The sequence below is a fragment of the Siphateles boraxobius genome, unplaced genomic scaffold, assembly GCF_051911475.1.
Source record: "Siphateles boraxobius isolate OS27281-9 unplaced genomic scaffold, OSU_SipBor_1 29, whole genome shotgun sequence".
Lineage (NCBI taxonomy): Eukaryota > Metazoa > Chordata > Actinopteri > Cypriniformes > Leuciscidae > Siphateles > Siphateles boraxobius.
This window is the reverse complement of record NW_027508908.1, coordinates 3,498,599-3,514,359: the sequence shown is the minus strand read 5'-3', so window position 1 is coordinate 3,514,359 and position 15,761 is coordinate 3,498,599. Positions and strand designations below refer to the sequence as shown.

General features: G+C 36.8%; 2 protein-coding genes across 3 annotated transcripts in view; one reads left to right on the top strand and one right to left on the bottom strand.

Moving 5' to 3' along the window:
• Positions 1 to 3,849: 3,849 nt before the first annotated feature.
• Positions 3,850 to 13,984, bottom strand: tsga10 (testis specific, 10). 2 transcript variants are annotated; one of them, XM_077246155.1, is made up of 17 exons: positions 13,851 to 13,984; positions 12,918 to 13,024; positions 12,600 to 12,755; positions 11,149 to 11,328; positions 10,859 to 10,936; positions 9,531 to 9,682; positions 9,095 to 9,210; positions 8,061 to 8,215; positions 7,898 to 7,953; positions 6,786 to 6,954; positions 6,602 to 6,712; positions 6,284 to 6,469; positions 5,833 to 6,000; positions 5,261 to 5,463; positions 5,063 to 5,167; positions 4,133 to 4,315; positions 3,850 to 4,037 (listed from the first exon to the last, which is right to left on the bottom strand). In XM_077246155.1, exons 2-17 carry the CDS (start codon positions 12,996 to 12,998, stop codon positions 4,007 to 4,009), a joined length of 2,130 nt encoding a protein of 709 aa, XP_077102270.1. In that variant the 5' UTR covers positions 12,999 to 13,024; positions 13,851 to 13,984; the 3' UTR covers positions 3,850 to 4,006. The 2 variants fall into 2 exon arrangements, with proteins under 2 accessions (XP_077102270.1, XP_077102271.1); XM_077246156.1 differs by having other exon boundaries at positions 3,850 to 4,022.
• A 399-nt stretch (positions 13,985 to 14,383) lies between these two features.
• The window catches only part of slkb (STE20-like kinase b), a 28,601-nt gene continuing 27,223 nt past the window's right edge, over positions 14,384 to 15,761 (top strand). Inside the window, exon 1 of the mRNA XM_077246153.1 lies at positions 14,384 to 15,226. Within this exon, the coding sequence (XP_077102268.1) occupies positions 15,077 to 15,226 (150 nt within the window). The 5' untranslated portion in view covers positions 14,384 to 15,076. The remainder of the gene's footprint in view (positions 15,227 to 15,761) is intronic.

Genomic DNA, 15,761 nt, shown 5'->3' with positions numbered 1-15,761 from the left:
TTATTCGTTTTTCCCTCAACATGTAAACTCATGCGTTAGCCTATTTATGTACATAACCATTGGATGTAAATTGGATGTATTATACACATCGGAAATAGCATTTATTTGACTTAAACACTGGAATCGTCAGCAACCTAGATCTAGCGTAAGCAAGTTTTAAATGGTTGCCAACAAATGGAGCGCTACATTTTATTCAAAACCTGTCATATGTTGACTAAATATGTTCAGTATATTTTGGCTTTAATAAGATTTCCCTAAGGAATAGACAAAAATGAACCCTACACCCTCCATGAATCATATTCCTTCCGCGAGAATTTCATAATTACGACTTCATAAGTGGGAAGTAGTACATTTCTGCTAGCATGTAAAGGCAGCATGAGTCTTGATGTTGTTTTCGGGTCAGAGGATTTTCTTTCCCCCGGAAATGTTAGTCAATGTTATCGCATTGGACTTTTTACTCACAAAGCATAAATACTTCCCAAAATGTTTTGGATATTTTTCCCCCCACTTTGTTACACTTGTGGTGTTGACCGGCCAACAAAAAAATAGCTTATAAATCTCTCGTTATGCTATTTTATCACCAAATATTGGATTCACTCTTTTTTGTCAGCTTATTTTCTTTCAATTAGGAGAGGTTTTGTGTTTATTTCTTAAACTGACTGATTGTAGGCTTCATGATCTGAGCTTATATTGGTCAAAAATGACCATCTTTTAGTCTTCAGGACCATGTTCATAATGTTCATGTTTACATATGTGCTTGCAAAGATAAAGGCCTCTGACTTGTGCATGTGTGGATGCACACACACACACACAAACACATTCTATTTTGAGTATTATAGGCTTTCTTTTTCACAGAGATGAACTTTATCCTCAGATCCATGAGGCGTTGCGTCTAACAACGCCCTTCAGCTGTGACTTATTCACCATACAACACAGCCTCTCGCACATTATTGCTTACATAGAGACTGTTTAGCTTTGTGTGATATAATTTCCTTTCCATCTTGTTTGTCTCCCAGAGGTTGGCCTACGTTCAAACAGTGCAGGTGCCACCGGATGAGTTTCCCAGAAGACCTTTCCAAAAATAAGCTCTGAATCAACAGCTTACACTATTAATTGAATGTCAACAAGTTTTAATCGACCTTTCAGCCTGTTCATAAAGATGTTAAATGAGTCCTTTAAGAGGAACCAAAGGAGGAGACAACATTATGTAGTTGGCAACCGGTTGTTTTGACCTAATGTAACCCAACACCCTGAGACTCCACCAGAAATGTCATCTCTCTCACTCTGGCGCACTTTCTCTAGGTTTCAGATTTGACCTTTCCTTTTCTTTTGGTATGAATGCATCAATTCAAGGACTGCGTTACCCAGGTGAAATGCAATCTACGCAGTCAAGTCCATCTTTGTACACTGTACAGCATGCGATACATTCAGTTAATTCATTTAAATCCCTTGACAAACTTTTCTTATGCTTTTTTTTAGGTTGGCTATGAGAAATATAAATGAGAATTTTCTGCTAACATACTCTTATACTCTGAACATTCAAAACGTCCAGTTTTTTTTTAAATTTATTTAAACCTTTGTTATGTAAAGGAAATGTTATATTTTACTTTTGAATGGTCTCTGAACTGAAACAAGCTGTAAGTAATGATTAAATTCACCATGAAATCAAGTTGGATAATTCTTTTTTTTTTTATGGAATATTGCAGTATTTATTATGAATGATTTCTCTGAGCACATCAATAATTTTAAATTAATTTGACCCTCATAATCTTTAATCAAAATAACTTCCCCTCCCTCTTACAGCTCTTCTCTAATGACGCGTTTACTGTCTTGAGGGCGGAGCAACCTGTCACTCACAGGAGATCCACCAATAGCAAACCACAAACATCCAATCAATTCCCCATGGACAAAAAAATCAAGTCCCGCCCAACATTTATTCTTGTTTGAGAAGCTGTTTCACTCGGATAAACTTCACACTATAGGAAAGAAAAGACTATCACAACTTCTGTTTCATGACAACTTTACAAAACGTTAGATAGATCAAAATGTCTAACTTCAACTTTTCCGTGTTTTTGTGCTAAGAACATAAGCCAGTTCTGGGAATGTTCCCTGGGTTGCCTGTAGAAGTTAAAAAAAAGTAACAAGTAGGGCACTACTGCTTTCATGGCTTTTTATACTATATATCAGCACTTTTTTATTATTTATTATTATTTATAGCCTAATATAATACTAGACCTGTAAAATCTGTATGCTTTATTCACTCGCTTTTATTCTTGAAGCTCTGCATTCATGTTTTTACCTTTCAGGACAGTTCTGCAAACATTAACTTCTCAACAGATAGAGTGACTAATCTACTTGAACATTAACTGTGTTTTGAAGATATACCTGACCCCTCCTAAACGCTGCATTCATCCTAAACGTACTGACCTTTGGATTATAATTACTTTAACGTGAGCTTGACAGACTTCCTATCAAACATCACACACCTGGTTTAATACAAGTGTAGGAGGTCAATCACAACATGATCCCTTGATAAACACCAGTACGGGAGCAATTAAAGCATCTGAAATGATAAATAAATATCTGTATGATACTGATATGAAGTGATATACAATACTAACATATATAATTAGAAAGTGGAATCACTAAAGATGAAGCCATACCATGTGTCTTACAGTATAATGATCTATTTAATGTACCCATGCTTAAATGAACACACTACCATAATAACAAGTGCTTCACTTGAACAGGAGTCTAACGCACAGAAAGTTATTCATTCAAATCCTCTTTTTCAGAATCAAATAATCAGCTGAGGGACAGTGTGCACTCAGAATCAGAATTGGGCATCTTTATCTGTAGGCTTTTGAAATCTCTGATCTCCTACTTCAAAAATTATTTTTATCCTAGATGGTGGCCTTCTTAGACTTTACATTCTCCAAAAGGTTTTATCCTATCCTTTACATTACTTAGAGAAAGACAACTACTTTGAGAACAACATTTGCACAAATAAAAGTTGCTAATGTTTTTACAATACATACAACAATGCGGTTCTTAATGCCTTAGATAGATAGATAGATAGATAGATAGATAGATAGATAGATAGATAGATAGATAGATAGATAGATAGATAGATAGATAGATAGATAGATAGATAGATAGATAGATAGATAGTCTGTTACTTTTCAAGTTCAGCATCGATTAGAAAATGATAGAAATCATGGTTGAAAATCGACGTCGCAAAGATGTTTTCTTGAAATGGTGTTTTGACTTCGTTTATTTATTTTTTTAAAACAACCCACCAAACTATCATGCCTATTAGCCGCGAAGAGAATGGATATGAACAGAAAAATGAAAAATAACCACAGCATAAATGGACGTCTTACCTCTGTGGAATGGAGATGCAGAAGCGCGCACCTGCGCTAAGATAATCAAAAACACTCGCGCAGCTCACGAGACTGAACGAAACTAGTGAGATCACTTGATTGGCCACACCCACATGATGACGACCCATGACGCACTGAAGCGTACAGGTGCGCTGCTTCTAATGAGCTTTTCTTTCTGCTTGTTATTTATTTATGTTTTAACTGCAGGGATTATAAAGACGAAGACTAGCCTAACAAATAACACAATAATAGAGATAATATACCTTTTTTAGATCGTTTTTTTAGAGGTCTGGCAACAATGAATAAATAAAAGAAAATCTACTAAAAATCAATCAAGCAGAATCACATTTTTGTAGAAATAGGCTATGTGTAAATATGGAAAAACCATTATCATCAAACCACTCCAAAACTATTTACAACAATAACTCTGTGTGCATCAATGTCAGTTTCAGCAAAACAGTAAAAATTATAGTAAGAAAACACTGATTTATTCAAAACATGACATCACAGTAAATCTTATCAGATCAGAGTCTGTTGGTTGTCTTCATAGAGAATTCAAGACATAAGCAGATGAAGTTAGTGATGCTAGCCAAAATATGGATGATTGAAGGATTCAGATCTTCTCAGTCATAAAGGTCCCTGAAAGTCAGATTCCTGTTAAAGCATAAACATATCATAATTAACTGAATATAACAACCAGTTGTTCATTTACTTAAACCTAGAATGACAAATCTGCCACTGGAGCGCACCTGTCAGGGTAGTGGGACATAAACAGTGGGTCAGTTGTGCCGTGATGAGTGCGTTCTGGAGACCATGATCTTTGAGGACTCAGAGACCGATGGCGGGAAGTGGATGAGGAGCGCATGGTGGAGGAGAGGACGGGAGAAACAGCCGAGAGACCCTGCCTGCGCAGCTCCTGTACCGCTCGCTCCCTGATAGAGAGAGAGAGAGAGAGACAAACATAGACTGGACATTCAAATCCTTAGTCTTCATTGTTCAAACCACAAAGAAATAAATATATTCAATACTGGAACTGGAAAAACAGGATGAGTAAATAATGACCCTATAAAGAGGTCCTATTATGCTTTAGGGTGTAATGTTGCTGTTTGAGCATGAAAAAGGTCTGCAAAGTGACAAAACACAAAGTCGCTTCAAAGGGAGTTATTCCCTATATCAGTGCGTAGTGTTTCTGAACTCCATGAAACGCCTCCATTGTAGTCTTAAGTTTTCTTCAGAGAAAACACACGTCACAATATTCCTCATTTAAATCATTCCCGCCAAAGGCATACGCAAAAAAGGTGGCGAAGCCTGGTTGAGTTGCATAGTGTGCTGAAACTCGTAGCTATGGTAAGGAGCGTGACATTTCACAAACACGCACGAAATGGTTGACCAATCACAACACACTGATCCAGCCGCCCTAATCTGAGCACAATGTGCTTTTCAGAATGAGGGGCTTCATAGAGACAGGAACTAAACAGAGCGTTACTGACAGACTGAGAAGAGAGGTGCTGCAACAATGTCAAATAGCTGTCTCAGCTGAACCGAAAGATGATTCACATGGAGGAAGACCTGCGTCAGGCCCAGACTGAGCACACACACTGAAAGATAATGTATTTTTTGAACATTCAAGCATGGTCAAGACAAGGGCACAATAGGTCCCCTTTAGGTGTGCGTCTCACCTTTCAAAGCGCTCAGTAGACAGGTGTCTCTTCGTCATCTCAAGATCTGCCTCCAGCTGAGCGGATCGTGTCCTCAGCTGAGCCATTTCCCTACTCTGAGAACTCCTAAAGACAGCGAAAAAGACAGTAAGTGGACATGAAGACAAAGAGTGAGACAAGAAACAGCTGCTGTGCTCTATGAAATGTATGTGCACCCACACTTTGCTGTCAGCCATGCTGAGTTTGTCCTTGAGAATTTGTATATCTGTCTGTCTTTCCTGAGAGGTGAGCTGCCTCTGTAACCCCTTTTCTCGCGAGGACACCAGCAGGCTCTCCAAAGTCTGAACAGACAGACGTTCACCGGTCAGCTGCTTCTGTAAAAGCTCCGCCTCAGAGCGGCTTGATTCCAGCTCACGCTGCACCTGTGTGGATGAGAACATTCACATTATTTACATCTCACTTCAATTTCAGTTTTTCCCTCTTTTGTTTCCCAAAGGCAATCTGGTTGTAGCCTTTAAACAATACATAGATACACATTTAAGAATTTAAATATCTAATTTAAATTAAGTTCCTCGCAGAATTTAAGAGCTTCACATTTACTTGCATAACCAAGCCCAAGGGGAAACATAACTTTAACCTTTCCTTACCATTCTTAGAACCGGAAAAGTGGCTTAAGATGCTGAATAACATTTGTTCTAATCCTGCTTGTGTTTCAGTTGTTGGCCTGGCATCAAGTAGGTAGAATTGTTTTACTGGCAGACTGACTGATATAAACCAATCTGAGCACTCACGTTCTCTTTGCCTGCATCCAGTTTGACGCAGAGCTCTCGTGTTTTTTCCAGGTCAGTCTGTAACTGTGTGCGCTCAGTCTGGGCCTGACGCAGGTCTTCCTCCATGTGAATCATCTTTCGGTTCAGCTGAGACAGCTGACTATTACAGCTTCGCTCTGCACTCAGTGCCTGGACACAGCAACAAATCACCATTTATGAGAGATCACCCTTGTTCACCAAGAATGTTGTTAACCAAAAAGTTAACGGGCCCCATTGACTTAAAAAAAAAAAGACCGACATTTTCAGTGTTTTTTTTTCTACCAACATTCTTTAAAATATCTTCTTTTGTGTTCAGCAGAAGAAAGAAATTCATACAGGTTTTGAACAACAGGAGTGTGCGTAAATGATGACAACATTTTCATTTTTGGGTGAATTATCCTTTCAACCACCAACATCATGATGACCAAGTGACCTGTTGCAAGCTGCTCTCCAGGCTATCTGCTCTTTCTTTGAGTCGAAGTATCTCTAAGTTAGAGTTGTGAAGCTCAAGACGGAGTTCGATGACCGTGGTTTCAGCATGTCGGGCCTGTTCCTCCCAGCTTTCTACCTGAAGAGACGCTTTCCTTCGAGACTCTTGCAGTTCCCTGCACTCGCGCTCCTTAAGGGCAGAAAACAAGAACAAACTAAACAGATTATAACTATGCCAATGACCACATAATACTCGAAATTCACCTTTAGCCATAGAACATGCTTGTCATCCATTTAGCTTTTTAGTTTGAGTGACTTTTACCTTAGCAGACAAAAGGTCTTCAGTGCGTGAAATGTCAGAAACGTGATCTTGTACTTTTCTCTGCAAGTCTTCTAATTCCTCATTAGCTTCATCCAGCTTGAGCTGTAGAGTCTGAAAGAAAGAAAGAAAGTTGGACGTCTTGTTACCTCATTTATTGGAATGCCCTTGAGTAAAAGTTTGGTACCTGATTTTCCAGATGTGCTTTGTCAAGGTCATCCTTCAGCTGAGCGTTCTCTTGCAGCGTGGCATGTTTGACTTTCATCACTGCACCCATCTCTTTTTCTGAGTCTGACAACTTCCTCTTCAGAACATCTAACTCTCTTTCTCTGCCAGCTACGGTCTCCTTCAGAGATCTGCGGACAGGAAGTCACATTATTATCCTCATTTTTCAGTCATTCATATATCATCATAATCATAAATCTTTTCCTATACTAAAATTCACATATTCATACACTCATATGCCCAAATATCCACAGAGGAAACAACACTACGGTTCAAAAGTTTTGGGTTTCTTTTGAAAGGAATTAATTAGCAAGGATGCATTAAATTGCATTAAAGACATTTCTATTTTAAATATTAAGCAGCACAATGGTTTTCAACATTGATAATAAAAAGAAAGAAAATAGGATCATGTGACATTGCTGGAGTAATGATGATGAAAATTCAGCTTTGAGTCACATTACATTTTAAAATATAGTAAAATGGAAAACAATTTGTTATTGTAATAATATAATATAATAATCAAGTAATATAACATTACGGGTTTACTGTGTTTTTCATCAAATAAACAAAGCCTTGGTGAGCATAAGAGACTTCTTTTAAAAAAAGTTAATCTTACCAACCCCAAACATTTGAATGTACTGTAAAGGAGAAACTACACAAAAACATTCTAGGAAATGATACATTTTGTACCCAGGTGACTATGTAAGGGATAATGTACAGCCACTGATCATAAAGTAGCATTGATATGTTGCCATGGACAATGGAATGTTAAATATTTAGCATCGGTAACCACTCAATGTTGAAACTGACCAATCAGAATCAAGTATTCCAGAGAGCTGTGTGATAATAAGCATGAGCCACAGTCAAGAACATCTATGGCTATAGACTATAGTCTAATTATGATACATCAACATTAGCATTAAGCTTATACATGGATGGTGAACATGGCACACTGTGAAATTAAAAGAAAATAATACAGTAAGCAAGCATATGTTATACAGAACTTTGGCATCATGTCTCAAAATCAATACACATGACTGTCTGCTAATGTGTGAAAATGAATAGAGAACTTACATTAGAGTTGTCTCAAGATCCTCGATTCTCAGCTTCAAAGTCCGAATGGTTTTCTCCTGCAAATAAATAACGATATCAACAAACGTACTAACTAAGCGGAAAGCAAGTAACCTAAAACCAACCAAAAATATGTGTGTTTAACTGTGTGAAAGTAGGATGGTACCTTGTCATCTAGCTGGTCTTTTGCTGTGCTGAGCAGATCAGATTTTTTCTCCAGCTGTTCCTGTAGTGTGTCTCTGTGCTGGTCCAGCTCTGAGACCGTACATCTCAGTGTGTTCACTTCCTCTCGCAGAGCGGTCACCTGCCTCAGGAGAGAGTCTGAAACACACAGGAAGAGGAAGAATGATGCACTGACACACATACACTGTTTCAACACTAATATTATGCAAGTATCCAACTGATTCATTCAAAACATTCATCCAAATAAATGATGCACCACCTTTCAAAGGTGGAGTCAGTAAGATTTCTTAATGTTTTTAAAAGAGTCTCTAATGCTAAACAAGGCTGCGTTTATTTAATTAAAAATACGGTAAAAACTGTAACATTGTGAAATATTATTTCAACTTAAAATAACTGTTTTCTATGTGAATATATTTTTAGAATGTAATTTATTCCTGTGATCAAAGCTGAATTTTCAGCATCATTACTCCAGTCTTCAGTGTCACATGATCCTTCAGAAATCATTCTAATATGATGCTCAAGGAACATTTCTTATAACTGTGTCAATGTAAAAAAAAAAAAAAAAAGTTTTGATGATTAACATTTTTGTAAAACTGGAAATAATTTTTTTCCCCCGGATTATTTGACGAATAGAAAGTTCAAACCAACCGCATTTTGTTTTTTGTTTGTTGGTTATGTGTTTTAAAACTGGACCCTGAGTCTGTAATAAAGGTTTGATTGATTAATTAATTGATTGATTGATTGATTGATTGATTGATTGATTGATTGATTGATTGAATTTTATTGACCTCAAACTTTTGAACAGTAGTATATAACTATCCTTCCCATAACTTTGGCATTTTATCTATCTATCTATCTATCTATCTATCTATCTATCTATCTATCTATCTATCTATCTATCTATCTATCTATCTATCTATCTATCTATCTATCTATCTATCTATACTGTATATACTGATAAATAAACACAACTGTTTAATAAAAGCACAGATTAAATGTATCGTCTGGTTTTCTCACTGTTCTTCTCATCCAGTATTTGATTTCTCTCCTGAGCATTTTGTAGATCTCCAATCCTGCTGGTCAGTCTCCGCTGATTCTCACTCAGAGAACTTTCCACCTGAGTATTTTCCAATCTGGTACACACACACACACACACACACACACACACAAACACACAAACACACAAACACACGCACACACACACGCACACGCACACGCACGCACACACACACACACACACACACACACACACACACACACACACACACACACACACACACACACACACACACACACACACACACACACACACACACACACACACACACACACACACACACACACACACACACACACACACACAAATGAATTAATATTCAAAGTACTAAACTAACAAAACCTGTAAGTCTACTTTCTACGGACACATCTACTAGCTAGTTGTTTTTGATTGTACCTGAGGCTGCTGCACTCATTTCTGAAGTGGCTGAGCTCGTCCTCGCTGGCACTGAGTTTTCGCCCGAGCGTGTGAACTTCCTCCTCCAGACCCATCATGGTCTCCCTCATCTGAGCTTGCCTGCTTCTCTGTTCCCCCCGATCCTGCTCCAGCTAGGACACACACAGAACAATGACACCAGTCCTTAACAATAACTGTTTATGACAATAAATGCACTTTATAGTATAGTATAGTATAGTGAAACAATATAGGACTGTGCAGTATTGTACAATGTGTTATACTATGGTACTTTTTGATATTGTGTAGTATGGTATAGCCCAGAGGAAAATTATATTGCTTAGAGCTTTCATAATGCACATAATGCACGTAGGTTTGAATTCATGTATCCATTTCGAGACACTATTACTCCTAAAATGCCTTAGAAATAAAGAAACAAACATAGAAACAAATGAGACAATTGTTGACAGACAGAAAGGGTAAAAGTTTACAATTAGGTCCAATTAGTTAACATTAACTAAACAATGAATACATTAGTTACAGAATTGATCTTAGTTAGGGTTAGGGTATAAAAGTTAATAAAAATACAACTGTTTATTGTTAGTTCATGTTAACTGAGGTCTATTATTTGTTGGCATTAGCTAACTGCATTAGTTAACATGAACTAACAATGAAAACACTTCTAAAGCATTTATGAATCGCATGTAAATTTTTATGTTAATTTCATAATTTACTAATACTTTAGTCATATCAAAAGTTGTATCTGTTAATATTATTTAATGGACTTGAGCTAACAAGAACTAACAATTAATTGTTGTAGTATTATTAACTTACGTTAACATTGTAACAAATGTATTGTTCATTGTTAGTTAATGCATTATTAACGTCACCCAATGAAACCTTATTGTAAAGTGTTACAAATAATAACAGTACAGCTTTTGATTTTAAGTACGTATTAATAAATGTATAACTTAACATTAACTGAGATAAGAAGTATTTGTCACTGTTAGTTCGTGCCAATTAATGTAGTTATCTAATATTTACAAATGGAATCTTATTTTAAGTGCGACAACAGAAAGAATAAAGAAAGAGCCATTAACAAATGTGGATAGCAGTTCAGACATATAGTTTGGTTTTGATAGAATTTGATGAGTTCAAATCTAAGTGAAGTTCAAAAACAGGTCTCCATTTGTTCTCCATTTAATCTTATTGCTGTCTAAAAGAAACAATTGAGATCTCGTTGGTGATTTATGCTTTCCTCTGAACTATAGAAAGCACATTATGCTGAATGTGCAGCTGTTGTGACGGGTCCATTAGCACAGAGCTCTTACTGTGAGTACAGCGGCCTGCAGGTCCTCCACCCTCTGCTCCAGGTGAGCTCTCTCGCTGATGGCTGTCTCCTGAGAGATCTGAGGCACGTGCAGTTCAAAGGGAACACACATACACTCAGCAGGCTAAAAAAAGCACACCTCTCCTGGTATTATCCCCAGTGAGATGACTCAATTTATTACTGTACTCTAGTGCGTAAGTGATTTTCCTTTAGTGCTCCTAAATAACATCTTCATAAGGCGGATGTACATGAGTGTGATACACAGCACATACGCCAGGCTGGAGATCATACCTTGAGTCTCTCTCTCAGGCTGTCTCTCTCTGTGGTCATGCGGTTGAGGTGCGTTGTGGCCTCGTCCCGTTCGGCCTCCACTCGCTTCAGGATGCTCTGAGGGGTCACGCTGCTCTTGGGCCCTCGCGCTGCCTTCGACTTCATCACCTCCCGCCGTAGAGCTGCTATCTCCTCTTGAGCCTGCGGGGGGAGTTAGGGCACATTGTTTAGTGAGATCATGAGTGAGATACTGGATATATAATTGGGGAGTGCTTTCTTTCTGAATATTATGAGGGAAAATATGTCGTTTCCAAAATATATTTTTTTATTGTATATTGTCATTGTAGTAAAGTCAAAAGAAATTGTTAAATATACTGTATATCTGGCAAATAATATCCCCAATATTACTACTATACATATAATGTGTATTTATATTATATATATATATATATATATAATTTTTTATAATAATTGAATGTAACTAAATTTGATGCATGTGCTAAAAATATTGCTCTAAAATTTTAAATGAATATTGTTTTAATAATTTAATATTATAAATAATATAAAATTAAATAATTGTTTGTACAGTATTCTGTTATTGTAGTAAAGCCAAAACAAATTATCATAATATATTATCTGGCAAATTATATATATATATATATATATATATATATATATATATATATATATATATATATATATATATATATACACTGTAAAACTAATTTGATGCATTTGCTAAAAAAACTGTGCTAAATCGATATTATATTTTATTTATTAAAAATAAATAAATAAATATTTACTGTATATTGTCACTGTAGTCAAGCCAAAACAAATTATGAAAATATTATCCGTCAAGTTATGAACAATGAACAGTTTATAAGTTATAAACAAAATATATACTATATATATATATAGTAAGTGTGTGTGTGTGTGTGTGTGTGTGTGTGTGTGTGTGTGTGTGTGTGTGTGTGTGTGTGTGTGTGTGTGTGTGTGTGTGTGTGTGTGTGTGTGTGTGTGTGTGTGTGTGTGTGTTTGTGTGTGTGTGTGTGTATAATTTGATCAAAACAAATTTGATGCATGTGCTAAAAAGTATAGCGCTGTATGAATATTGTTAAATTAATTAATTTAATAGTTTAATCAGTATAAAAATTATACAATTAAATAATTGTTTTTGCTGTATATTGTCATTGTAAGTGAAGCCAAAACAACTGATTAAAATATTATAATGCAAATAACGACTATATGCTAATAAATATATAATAAATATACTGAAAAAGTAACATTATGTAAAATCTTTTACTGTCTATACTCAGTAATATACTCATAGTTACATAGTTTAAGTTAAACATCAGCCACTAAGAATCATCTGTGTGGTTTTCGTTGTTTTATACTATTTGTGTGTGTGTGTCATGGCCAATTTGAGCACATCAAGCTGATTCAAGAATTCTGGGAAGTTTGGAGTTGTGTACCTGCTGGTAGTGCATTCTGGTCTTGTCCCGTTCGGCTGTGAGCACTTTAATATTGGCCTGGATCTCTGAAAGATGCCGCTCGTGTTTCTCCAACATGTTTTGTAGTTCATCTCTTTCCCGCAACACCCTCATTAGCTCTGAGTCATATGTGCCACCCTTTAAAAGAGAGAGAGAGAGAGAGAGAGAGAGAGAGAGAGAGAGAGAGAGAGAGAGAGAGAGAGAGAGAGAGAGAGAGAGAGAGAGAGAGAGAGAGAGAGTTTATTTTAGCATTACAAGAAACTAATCAATAATATTACTGCAGTGATGGATTATTAGTACTTTAACAGGTGAGTGTCTGGTGGGACTGCGATGGGTAGATGCCCTTTTGACGGGGCTGGTAGAGCGACGGGCCCTCAGCATCTTTCCCAGTGCCTCGGCCTCCTTAGCTGGATCAGAAGATTGAGAAACAAAGAATTCATATTTCAGCTGTTCAAGTAAATGTGAGGAACAGAAGAGGTGCATTTGGAGACATTAGTCTTTCATTGCTGGCCTAATGCAACATCTCAACATCATGTTCTTAGTTCACTTTAGTCTCTCTGATCCAGTTTTGACTATTTTCTGGCATCACCTGCTGGACTACAATGTTACTACAACCTATAAACATTAAAATTCCAATACAACAAAGTAAAAATAGCACACGTGGAGAATCCTATGCCTCACAAATGATTTTCAGTAAATGTAATGTTTTTCCAGTCATTCGTTTATGCTCAAGGGCTATTTTATTTACTTAATACTTCACAAAGATACACAAACATTTCAATGGAGATTGAAAGCTATTACATCTCAATAGAGCATCTCTAAATTGACTTGTTTATACCAAATCATCTTATTCAAACTTACTAAAAAAAAGCAAGTTTGCTCAAGCAAAATTGATCAAATTAAACCACAACGAGGTTGGCATGGCAACTGAGATACTACGGCTGCACGTCAAAAAATGTGAACGTGAAAAGGGGTCTCGTGCAACAATAAAACATAAGTTTGGTGTATTTTAGTATTTTAATATTTACTGATAATAGTTGCAAACAACAACATGCACTAAAAGTAGTATGTTTGGCATTGACACCAATGTTATACTGAAACACAAATCATTCACACGTAAAAGTTACAGTAAATATTTAACTCGCACTATAAAACCTGCAAATAGAGTCTGCATTCAATAAAGACAATGCAGAAGACCACGTTTTAGTTGTGTAAGTGAGCTCCTGTTATTACCTCTTGTAGTGGTTCTGGCAAATGAAAACGAGCGAGTTCAATTAAATCTCAACACGCTAAAGCTCTTTACCCCGAGGGATAAACAGTCACACTGACCAATCACGACACAGCATTAAATTGTCGGTCAAGACAACAGAGGGGCGACAACCAATCAGAACACTAGATCTGCCTCCGTTTGCGTCCGTTGCCTTGACTACAAGTTGTGAACGCTCACAGTAGTTTTGAAGTTGATATGAAGCAACGATGCGGAGCCACGCAAAATAGATATAAAATCAAAAAATATCGTGTAAATATAAAATAAAAATATGATGTTTCAAGTGTTTCACGAACAAAAACATACATTGTAAATATTTATATATATTTTGCATTCTGTGGATTGTGTTTAAAATGATAAACTCGGCATAGAACGTGAACATTATAGTAACATCATGTATTTGCAGACGTATAGTATGTAATTTAACGCTGAGAAATCAATGTTTACATCATCCACGACGGCAGGCGACAGTAAAGCGCAGGCGAAGAACGCGTGAATCAGGCGAAGAACGAGCCTCTCCTCGTGAACGCGCACAGCGACAACAAATCCGCTAGATTAGAGGAGGCGCGCGGATCACGCACACGCAGGAGGTGCATAGTTTCTTCAAACAAAAACTATTGTGCCCTTTATCATGCGTTTGGAGCTGTTTCGCTTTTAATCAAGGACCGGAGGATGTGCTATCTATAGAACTGGATATATAAACATTTTGTAAGCCTCTTGTCAGACTTTATTTAAAGAGAAAAAGAAAAAACTAGATGTTTTTACGGATCAGATGTTTGAAACTCGGAAGAACAACAACCTCATGACTAAAGAGCTAGACGGAGGAATTCTTCAACTCAAGATCGCCTTCGCACTTTTGCACACTGTAGATTTTAATGCTTTATTTTTATTTTGAAAATATGATTCACTTGACCTCCAAGAATAACTAGAATCAAGACTCAGTTTTTCTTTGTCTGAGCATTATTGCATTGACATGATGATCCCTATATGTCTTCTAGTTTAACATATCAAGTTTTTCAATCATCCCGTGCAAAGACAAACATGTCAACACTCAGACTATTTGCTGATTAGACAAGAGATTGAACAATGGGAATGCAATAACAATTGCATTGCTTTACGCCGGTCAAGACATTAATTGAAAGAAATCCTTCTTTGTCAACCAACCAGAGAGAAGCGCGTGTGAGATCTGGCTATGTCCTTCTTTAATTTGCGAAAAATCTTTAAATTGGGCGCAGAGAAGAAGAAAAAACAATATGAGCACGTGCACAGGGACACAAATCCGGAGGAAATATGGGAGATTGTGGGAGAACTGGGGGATGGAGCCTTTGGAAAGGTGTTCAAGGTAAAATAAACACATTGAAATTATCTGATCTTGTCTTGCTGCAAAAGTTTATATATGGGATTATTTGCCTAGTACTTTTCTTATAATGATATCTATCTATATGTCTCTATGTCTGATCAGTCTGTCTAATATCTGTCTGTCTGTATGTCTAATTTCTGTCTGTCTGTCTAATATCTATCTGTATGTCTGTATGTCTAATATATGTCTGTCTAAAATCTGTCTGTATGTTTATCTATCTGTCTGTTCAATCTTGTACACAAATTAATATGAAAATGCAAAACGTTTCTGAACTCTTAAAGGTCACCACGCACATGACATCATCAAGCACACACCCCTGTCATCGGCTGAATCCAAAATCGTCCCCAAACCCTCAATCACTATTCCTAGTGTTAGTCCATTAATACGTAAACTCTAATTTACTTGAAGGAGTGCATGGAAACGAGTGAGTGAATTCGGACAGGCGTTGTTGTTGTTGAGTGTACATCGGCTGTACACTTATTGTTGCAATGCAATGTGGGATTGAATGAGTGCACTC

Coding starts and splice junctions, on each gene's coding strand:
- tsga10 (XM_077246155.1), bottom strand. CDS start 12,998: ATGCTGAGGGCCCGTCGCTCTACCAGCCCCGTCAAAAGGGCATCTACC. Junction 9,683..10,858: donor TGCAGGCCGCTGTACTCACA/GTAAGAGCTCTG, acceptor TGTGTGTCCTAG/CTGGAGCAGGATCGGGGGGA. Junction 6,713..6,785: donor AAGCACATCTGGAAAATCAG/GTACCAAACTTT, acceptor TCTTTCTTTCAG/ACTCTACAGCTCAAGCTGGA.